Source organism: Limulus polyphemus, unplaced genomic scaffold (assembly GCF_000517525.1).
Source record: "Limulus polyphemus unplaced genomic scaffold, Limulus_polyphemus-2.1.2 Scaffold2042, whole genome shotgun sequence".
Lineage (NCBI taxonomy): Eukaryota > Metazoa > Arthropoda > Merostomata > Xiphosura > Limulidae > Limulus > Limulus polyphemus.
In genome coordinates, this window is record NW_013667652.1 from 88,926 (window position 1) to 99,739 (window position 10,814).

Sequence of the window (10,814 nt, forward strand, 5' to 3'; positions counted from 1 at the left end):
CTGTACTAATTGATTAATGAGCCCTATTGATTAATCAATTAGTAAATACTACTAACTGCACAGCTCTAAGTAAGATCCAAATACAATTACTAAACTTTGGTTTTTCTACATCAATTATGGGGTGGTAAGTATAAAATGTATGAAATTTGGATACAGGCATATTTGGCAAAACAAAATCTATTTTCATTTGGAGTTAAAACTCATACCTATTTTATTTTTATCTTTCTAAAGGGTAGTTGGTCTTTGGAATGGGTTGCCTTCAGAAGTGGTAGGGGCAGTAAATTTAAATGAGTTTGAGGGAAAGCTTGATAAATATATGAATGATAAGGGCTGGCTTTGAGGGATTGTTTTTAATAACTTTAGTTTAATTTAGTGAATGGGACAGCCTAGATTGACCAATAGGTTCCTTCTGTCCCTAAATATTATGTTACATTATTTCTTATATATATATTACTTAAAACAGACATTGAGGTCTATTAAATGCCACTTGGACACCGAGTTCAATAACAGAACTACTTGGGTGAAACCCAAACTGGTAGAAACTCTAAACTTAATATTTTTTTTTGTAAATTACAATATTATTATTATGTTATACTATAACACAAAATACCTGTGAGACAACAAGGGGGATCCATAGCCTATCATGGAACTACTACTGAGTATGATTGTTTCCATTTGCAGTTATAGAGTACTTACAAATGTAAGTGCAATTAATGATTTCCTGAAAAATAAATATTGATTTAAGTTTTTACTTCTTCAAGGACACACTTGAAGGAGAAATGATCCCTTGTTACCCAGCTGTAATGCTAGTAGTGGTGCTGATAGTGGCATAACAGTTAATAAATTATTTATTACACTCAATTTACGGAACATCTGCTGACAAAATTGTAATTTATGAAACATTTAGCTTTATGATAAGTACAACTTATTAACATAATTACATATTGAAATGATACATGTTAGCACATGGACCCATTGATTTACCTAGAAATAGGGGGTTTTGATAATTTCTAAATTAGGAAAATAAAAAAAATTCACAAACCATTGGTTTCCACACTCACAAATTAGTAGACTTACATTGCAAGTTCAATTATGTAGTTAATAATTAATGAAAAACAATTAAAAATCATACGTGTAAATCAACCTTCTGTTCTATGTTACCTTCCCATTTGAACAATATGAACAAAATGTGAGTGATTTATCGCCTTACCTGGTAACCTGATACTGATTGACACCCATGCCAAGGCAAGATAAAATGTAGCCCCAATAAAGTCCATCAATTTCAAACTCATACATATGTATTCATATTATGTGGATAAATGAAATGGAAATTGTCAATAACCAAATGCTAATAATAAAGTATGAGCTTACCTACATACCTCTGAAAGAATAGGAAAGATTTTGTATTCACACTGGTTGTAAATTTTAAATACTGCAGTTGACAGGTACGTAACAGTAGTAGCCTCTATCTGTTCTTCATCATGTTATGATGTAATTGATACAACATTCAAACCACATTTATCATAGAATATTGTAGCACACATTCTTCTGCTGTAGCCACACAACAATATGAGGTATAGTAAATTGTTGTCAGGACAGCACAGTCTGTTTATGCCCAATGATATGACATAAAGCAAGCAGTTGCCAGGACAAAAAATAGGCTGTTTACAATCCTCACTCATCAGTTTTTTTAACATGCCATCGATTTGAACTTAGCAGACATATCTATGTATCAGTTTATGCATTATGTAATCTACACCACAAAGTTATTGTATGGCCGTGTTCTACAAATTCAATGAATAAACATAATTTTAAATGTTTTTAAAGTTTCGTTTATGTGTTTTTAAATAGTAAATGCTTCTGGATCCAATCAAACTGGCCAGACCAAAGTGGAGCATGAAGAAAGCTATCACTTGATGTATCACTGATCCTTATTGGTCCAACCAATTTGAACCAATATGCTGGTTTCAGTTTTAACATCCACTCGTTGATCGCTGACAAATGGCGGATGACAGGTTTAGCAATCATCTTGATGTTTTTAAAGCAGATTTACAACTAGTGAAAGTACAGTTGCTATGAAATAAATCATACAAATTCAGTATGTATTAGTACTGTAGACATTTTTATTTGTTATACAATAATTAGTGTTCTATTTATGTGAAATTCATATAATAACAACTGCAATTTTGCATTCACATGTTTCAGTGGCCAGAAACTATAATTCTCTGGTATCCCTTACTAAAAACATAAGGCAAAAACTTTTCATAAATCTTACAGTTTTGTTCCTTTGTACCACCAAGTTTTTATTGAAAAACAATCCCCAAACCCTTCACACTGCTACACAGCAAAGTTGGAGTAAACAACCACATTGGGAACGTACATAAAAACAGTAGCCAAAGCCACCATTAAAAAGGTAGAAGCTTCTTTGCTTTATACTCTGGCACTGCAGGTTAGACAACAGTAATTCTAAACACACTTCCTAAGTTCCTATGAGAGTAAATTAAATTGATACGGGTAAAATATATTCAGTTTCTTGAAATAAAGTAATAAAAAGTATATCTATTTAAAAAACACTTTCAAATATTTTTTGCTAAAACTTTCAAATATATTTATTTATAAAAAACTTTTTATCTTATATTTTTGGATAAATGATAAATCTATGGACAATAAGCAGACATCTCCTTAATTTTCAATATCACTACTAGTTCTAATACTATTACTAGCAGTAATTCTAACGTTAATGATGAACAATAAAACTACAGAAGTGACCAATAATTTTAATAAATGAATAACATCATATTTAATGGATTTTTCGGAAAACATCCATTCCACCTTCAACAAATTGTTACAGTAAACACTAAATTATAAATACAAATAAAAACCTGAACGTTAAAGCTTGGAGTAGCACTATATTATATACAGTACACAATAACTAAGTAACACTACAGTAACTATCATCACTATTAGTATAACATATAATAATAATAAGTATCAACCGAAAGTAACGCGTGTGCGTATTCAATTTATAAATAATTTTCATATACTTTTTTGTCAAAATAAGTTATTAAAAAACACAAAATAGAGAAAGTTGGGTACTTTTTACACCGTACCATACCTTGACTATGAAAATAACAAGAAAAAGGTAGAATATTCCATTGAGTTGGAACTTGCAATTGCTGGAAAATCCGAGAAATCCTTAACAAGGTAGCCATTTTGCAGTTGATAGCTTCGCACTTAGTAAACACAATATTTATTAAATTACTTTTAAATAAAACATACTGTCCAGCTCTTAAATAGATATAATTATATAGATTAAACTTTTTCCTAATAAAATCGAAATCATCACTTTCACATGTTAATATGTCGTGCAAAAAAAGTTACTTAGAAGTTATTAACCAATAGAGTAAACAACTAATCTCACATTACAAATGACGGGACATACATACAAACCAGTGTTAAGCCTATCAGTTGTAAGTTTTTTCATGTCAGTTTGTGGTTACTTGGTTATTAAGTCCAAAAATTTTTCTGTTTACTTTTTCATTGGCACAAATTGTAAGTTACAGAACAGTGATTCTTTTAAGCCCTCCAGGAACACGAATAAAGTAATATTTAACGTAATAACGCACGTATCTGTCAATGAAGGTATGTATTATTAATGATATAGTATTTCTAATAGTAATACTATTACTAGTATTAGCAATAATAATATTACTTGAGTTTAGCGCTACTCCAGTCCTCCCATAAATTTTAATTTTTTGTACTACATGTACTAGTACACAATACAACTAAAACTTCAAGTTACGAGAGTAGTACTACTACTGCTTACTAGAAGTAGAATATACATCTGTGTACTATATAATGTTACACTTACACTTTACAGTGTTAGTATTACTCATAGTACTAGTAACATTTATTATCGCAGATAATGATATAAATGGTTATAGGCTAGAATGCCAAAAGTCATTAGTGCAATGGTATTACCATTAGAAAGTTGTATTGTAAAACTTCTTTCAAAATCAGTAAGCACAGCATCATTACTAACAATCACATTACTAATGTCAATAGTACAGTAACTTAAGCCTACTTTGATATTACTTATTTACTTAAAATGTTAGGCTTAGAGCTAGACAATCATACAAATTTTCAAATAAATTTCAAGAAATTATTGCATAGGTATTTTTGTTTGGTTTGTAGTTCTGTGAAAGAAGTCATAATATTAAGAACTTAGAAGATTAAAAAAGTCATTCAGTGTTATTTTAATAATTGCCAAATGATGTAATATTATTAGTTCAAATACAGGTTCAACTGCAAAAAAACTACATATCATTGTAAATGATGAGAAATTGTGTGCAAAAAAAAGGAGAATTTAATAATATATCAACCACATTATCTGTGATGTCCAGTGCTGACAACATCTTTTGCCCAATAACAGACCTCATTCAGGCTGGTTGGGATATGACAAATGATATAATAGTGGTGAGAATGCTATTTATATTGTCAACAGCTTGAACAAAAAAAATCACTCCCATCAAACAGCAGGTGTGAAGACTAAAGCCTGAAAATTGTTGGTATGATTTTTTTTGTGTGTGTGTGTACAAAAGACTTGTATATTTTGTGCTCTTTTGTTCATAAAATTTGCCAAACCCACAAGGACATTACAGTAGCAAAAACACTGAGTGAGTCAGTGGTCATTCTAGCATGGTGCATTTTACCTCATTTCTAAAACAGGTGGTTAAGGAAAGCATAAATTAAGCCAGTTTAGATTTCACATTATGTTTGGATTTATAGCAGAAAACATAATGAACTTTACTGGATACAGCAAGATGGTGTACAATGCACATAATCTGTTGAATTCCTGAACATCACAAATGTACAATCTTTTTAGTTTGTGAGTCTTATTCTTAAACTAGTTTCATGTGGCCCTTGGATCAGCATAGCTTATTTCTTGTGTAGTCAATGGCATATCTGTGATTTTGAAGGGGGGAGGGAGTAGCAGCAACCTACAAAGTTAAGGAGACCAACTCTAAAAATGGTATTGTAGTGCATAATAATAAAGTGAACTTACTTTTTAATATATTTTTTTTTTGTTAAGTAGGCATATTCTGGCAAAGATGCAGTCACTTCTTACAAGTCTAACCCTACATACTACAAAGTTTATCAAACATGCTTTCTCTCATGGGACCAATCTGCAGAAGCAGCCAAGTTCTGGTTAAAAACGTTGTTCTCTGAATATTTACAGTTTTGTACTAATGTTAAGTTTACATCATTTATATTTACCTAGACCTTTCAAGCAAATTTTACATATTTGAGCCAAATATTTTATTGAAAATATCTTATTCTTTCAAAACTTTGAAAACAACCTATAATTATACTATGAAACGAAATTAACATGTGGTCCACACATTTGGCAAATAAGATCTGGTCATGCCTTTAAAGTCCCTGTTGCCACTTTATAATAATTATTATTGTTCACAAGGTAAGCATCTGATTAGTTTTGTGCTATGCATTTGCCAAATAATTGATAATTTGTAATATGTATGTTGGAATTATTAGTTAGATAAGGTCCAAATAGGAATAAAACAGTAAAATTAAATAGAAACTTGTGTAGACTGTTACAAGCTTCAAACTATTTAGTTACAATCTGCTGTCCTTCTAGAAAGAATAAATGGTAATTTAGATTTATTTCATATTGAATAAGGATAGAGAAAATAACATAAAAATAAAGTTTCACTGAAAGAAAAAATGTTTGACTTTTATTTAGGAGGTATTAGAAGTCAACAAGTGAAATTTGAAAATTTTCCCAGGAATAAAATTATTTTTAATTTTAATGTGAAAAATCACTTTGCACTCAGAACAGTCAATAATCTGACTCCATTTATTCATAAGCAAATCTTTGTGTACAGAAAGACTTGTATACTGAAAACCTACCAAATTTTTCATTCTGGGCATATGATATTAAAAGTTATAATATGTAAACCCCAATAATGGTAGGTAAAAATAGTTTTACAGAGTTATGTTAAAAATTTAGTTAGACAATCATCAATGTATGTCAACAAACTTGGCATGAAAATACAGTTTATAAAATAATATGTATTAATATTATACAAGTTTTAATTCTTTAATATCTGTCCTTCAGTAGGTTAGCAGTAAGTTTATGGAGTTACAACACTAAAATCTGGAGGTTTGTTTCCTTGTGGTGGAAAAAGTGTTGATAGCCTATTGTGAAACTTTGTGCTAAAAAACAAACAGATCCTTAATTTCAACTGGAAATATTAAAATAAATTTTAAAATTTCACATGTGACTTTTTGCTTGCTATTAATTGCACATTTTCTGCTTTTTTTACTTTCCCTGTGTGATGTCCTGAGTTTTTATCATAAACTTCACATGAAATCTAGGTCTTTTGAACTAACTCAACTTGCTTAACATTAAACAGATTAGCTTATAAACCTGTCATAAGATGGAAAAAACTACTTTATAGTGGAATATACACACACACAAATGCTTGTCAATTCTGAAATATCTCAGTTTACTTTTCTTATATAGATTTTAGAATTATTTAACACTTTTTCCCTTTAATTGATTTTGATTTGTAGTTCATGTTAGAACTACATGATGCTGCCCATGAGCAAAAACAGGCTGTTTAGGTATAATCCCACAAAATCATGTGTTTGTCCTTGAGACTTGTTCACAAATACAGCAAATGTTGGTTTATTGGAAATTGCCTACTTTTTCAAATATATGGCAACTGGGTGTCATTTGGCACCAACTCAATCCTTTGCAGAAACACTCAACTTGAGATACTTTTTTCAATAGATGAGGAAGACATTGGGGGGGGGGGCTGAACCCATTTGCATGTCTTTCAGTATAAATTTGATTTCTTTGCGTTGTTTCTTCAGAAGTTTCATTTGACCATGCATCAGTTATCCTAATTTTTGCTAAGCTTTCTTGATTCAGCTTTGTTTTCTTTCTCTTGCTAAGCAACATTTTCTTTCTTGCATTATTTCTGAACTATTTTTAGTTTTATTCAGAATTTTAGCTTAGAACTCATTTCATAGATTGTGTTAGAAATGTTCAATTGAAATGAAAGGTTGAGGATGTTTGATGCTGTAAATATGTCATCCTTTAATTTGAATGTTAACAAATATTTTGAATTCTTTATTTAATCTATAATGGTATTAAAAAAGCTTGCTATAAATGTGTTCATTTATAAAAAAAAAAAAGTAATTAATATCATAAAATCCTGACTCAACTGGGATTTGAACACAAGACTTCCACATGAGAGTCAAGCACTGAGTAACTTCAACACCCAGTGTTAACAAATATTAACCTCAAATATCGTGGTATCCATGTTTTTCTGGATGTTGAAAGAGCTTGCTCTAAACATGATCACTTTAAAAAAATTAATATATATATATATATATATACGTATAATAAATCCTGGCTGTACTGGTATTTTAATGCGAGACTTCTGCTTGAAGTTTGGGCACTTTTACCACTGAGGCAATTTGAGTGTTCCCAACAGATAGTGGATTTTATACATATAGATTGTCATTTATCTAAGCAAGTTTAATCTTTTTCAATCTGGCCAAATACTCACCATTCACTTCATTAATTAATTACAGCTTGACCAATGTGCATGGTTTGAGTCACTTAGCTTAGACACTTATTGGAATTCATAATTTTTCTGAATCATGATACAAAAAAGAAGAACGGAATAATCAAAAGATCAGGTGCATATAGATGATAAAGTCATATTGTATAGGATTTAGTTAAGTAGTAAGTTATGAATACTAATTATGTGAAAAGATACATATGTCCCAAAATTTAAGGTTGCAAAAAATGTGCCAAACTGATATTTTGCATATTTTTTCTTGTCTTTGTGAAATTTCAGACATAGAATAATTCTTAAAAATAAAATCAATGTGATTTCCAGTATCAATGGTAAGGGCGATAAGCAGACCAGTTTTGTACTTGTATTGCAAAATTGTTTGGAATAGACTAGGGGTCAGCAACACTTTAAAGAAAACCAAAACATTTCTAGAGCTGCAATATGCCCTAATGGTCTGATGTAAAAAAAAAGATCCCATGGTGGGACAGTGGTAAGGCTTCAGATTTACAATGCTAAAATCAGGGGTTCAATTCCCCTCGGCAAATGTTGAGATTAAAATTTTAACATCCATTGTGCCTGAAAGACTCCATTTTTCTTCACAGAGTAAAGCCCAAAAGCTACACAAATCTTCTTAAAGAGCTGCAGGTTGCTGACCCCTGCAACAGACCTACCCCATTTTTAATATGATCCTGAGTTCATTGATTAAACCAAAGAAACTATTTTTTGCATATTTGTTACAAAGCTTTTGGTAACGAAGTACAATACTTTGCTAACTGAAGCATTGTCTTTCTTTAGAGAATACATGAACATTGTGATACCAATACTGTGCCATTAGTGAAAATAACACTTATGTACTCTTCTTCTTTTTTTTTATCAAGATATTATGATCAGAGTTAATCACATTTGTAGTTAATTTTTTCTCATACACTGTTCAACTGTACAATGTGCAGTCCTTTAAAAATGAACCTTTATGCATTTTTTATTAAATTTCTGTTTTATGTAGAGGTAAATTGCATTTCAGTGTTTGTGTTTATAAAAAAAGTTAATTTTCTAAGGATTACACATGTGTAAATTCCATTTTTCAGCGTGATGTTTTTTTATTTTGATACCTATATAAACTGAACTTTTTTTTTGCTTGTTGCTCATACTGTCTGTACCCTTTAACTAAATTAATTATTGAGTTCCTCAATATCTGAAATATCTATAATATGTTGTAAGATAACATTGAATAATAGAATGTTTCTTATTATTATTTTGGAAATTGTAGAAATAGCATTTTGGCTTAGATAAAAAAACAACAAGTAACATAACAATAGATAGTACTTTATTAGAAGGTTCATACTAGTCCAGTAATATTTATAAGTTATGAAGGAATGTGTGTTATTGTTGTTGTTTTAAATTTCATGTAACTGATGTTAGTGTTTGACTTTCTGATCAAGTGCTCTCCAATAGCGTACTCGAGAGAAATAATATATGTTAACAGTCTAACAAACTACCACTATATTTATTTTTTGTAGGAGTAGGTGTTTTTTCACCCATACTCTAAGATGTGATATTTTTTTCTAACAGCATTCCCCATGTCTAGATCATTACATAAGGATAAGGACAAAGATGATTATGAATCTCCAAATCCACGTAGAACCCACACCATCATGTCACCTGAGGAAGTGGCTGCAGGAAAAAGATCCTTTTGGCCAGAACTGGAGATAACAGGTTCAAATATTGCAACAATTTTAATAACCATAAGTGTATATTTCATAATTCAGGGTAATTAACTTACACGTACCATATATTACTGAGAATAATTTCCCTGCAAGGGGGCTGATGGCTGCCTGAAAGGTCACCTGTTTAACCATTCACACCACTATACAGTATGTGTTGTCCGTCAGTCAGTCAGTCGACATTAAAATGACATCATATAAATGTGTTTATTTCATAATTCAGGCATGTAAACTTACAGGTACTATATATTACGGAGAATAATTTTCCCGCAAGGGGGCTGAAGGCTGCTTGATGGGTCATCTATTTTAACCATTACACCACTACACAGTATGTGTTATCTGTCAGTCAGTCAGTAGATACTAAAATGACATATAAGGTGTGCTTAACATTGCAATTTGTACTGTTGTGATGTCAGTAAAACTTGTGCATGCCATGAATCATGAAAAGAATTATGCATTCTGTAGGTTACAATGCATCATGGTATATGAACTTCTAAAGCAAGAAATAAAAATATTTGTTACTCTTAATTTTGGTTTTCTTTGCTCTTGAAACAGAACACTTTCTGGGACCTTGCAAAAGTACATCTAGTCTATGTATATATATAAATATATATATACATACACACACACACAATCTATTGGCTTATTGCTTTTAGTACCTTAAGTCATAATTTTGAATTCTGATACAGTACATTACCTCCACTTGCATAAATAGCCATTTTTGTTCAGTGCTGCCTTCTATATGCAAAAAAACTTCACACATGCCACAAGTCTTCTGCTTCCCCTAATTGCAAATGATTTATTCCAATGTGTCTCTCATGCAAATTATCATGTGATAAACCTCCACCATTGAGAGTGCCAAACATACTTATTACACATGTGACTCTCTCTAGTCAATTCTACCAGACTATCACTTCTCATTTGGCAGTGCTCATGTTTAGATATTTAACATTTTGCTTTTGTGTGCTTTGTCTTTATGACTTAAATAGTTATACATTCCCTAAGTGGTCTTCTTTAGTAATGGTTTTTGATTATACAGCTCATGCCTTTATTTTCAACTCACTTTCCAGTCTATATTTTATTTTTCTCTCTTGCATGTTTGTATTCATCTATCAACCAATTTGATTAGTATTTTTGAAACCTCCTATAAGCACTCTTTAACAAGCTGCAGGTGGGGGCGACCCATCATTGGATTTAACAGTAATTATCTGCCAAGAGATTGATTTTTATATGGGTCAACCACCTTCTCCTTAACTTGCCCCACTTCCTCAAAAAAAGCCAAACCTGTTTGATGTGATGAAGATTTTGATAGCCTTTTTCCACCACCATATTTTGCTGTGTCTTCCTATGCCCCACCTGTGGAATCAGCTAGGCCTAATATGGCATTTTTAGATTTCTCAGGTATGTGATGTTTTTCTATTTTCCCAATTTCCTATGATCTCCTGTCCTACTTTGTTGAATGATGGTTCTTTTTCTTCCCACC

At 31.1% G+C, this 10,814-nt stretch overlaps 2 protein-coding genes across 2 annotated transcripts in view; one reads left to right on the forward strand and one right to left on the reverse strand.

Annotated features, from left to right (window-relative positions):
• LOC106465759 (39S ribosomal protein L1, mitochondrial-like) overlaps positions 1-3,220 on the reverse strand; it is a 54,847-nt gene extending 51,627 nt beyond the window's left edge. The window contains exon 1 of the mRNA XM_013925993.2: positions 3,116-3,220. Within this exon, the coding sequence (XP_013781447.1) occupies positions 3,116-3,212 (97 nt within the window). The 5' untranslated portion in view covers positions 3,213-3,220. The remainder of the gene's footprint in view (positions 1-3,115) is intronic.
• Positions 3,221-3,476: 256 nt separating this feature from the next.
• Positions 3,477-10,814, forward strand: part of LOC106465760 (CCR4-NOT transcription complex subunit 6-like) — a 101,976-nt gene continuing 94,638 nt past the window's right edge. Inside the window, exons 1-2 of the mRNA XM_013925994.2 lie at positions 3,477-3,642; positions 9,180-9,323. Coding sequence (XP_013781448.2) covers positions 3,483-3,642; positions 9,180-9,323 — 304 coding nt within the window. The 5' untranslated portion in view covers positions 3,477-3,482. The remainder of the gene's footprint in view (positions 3,643-9,179; positions 9,324-10,814) is intronic.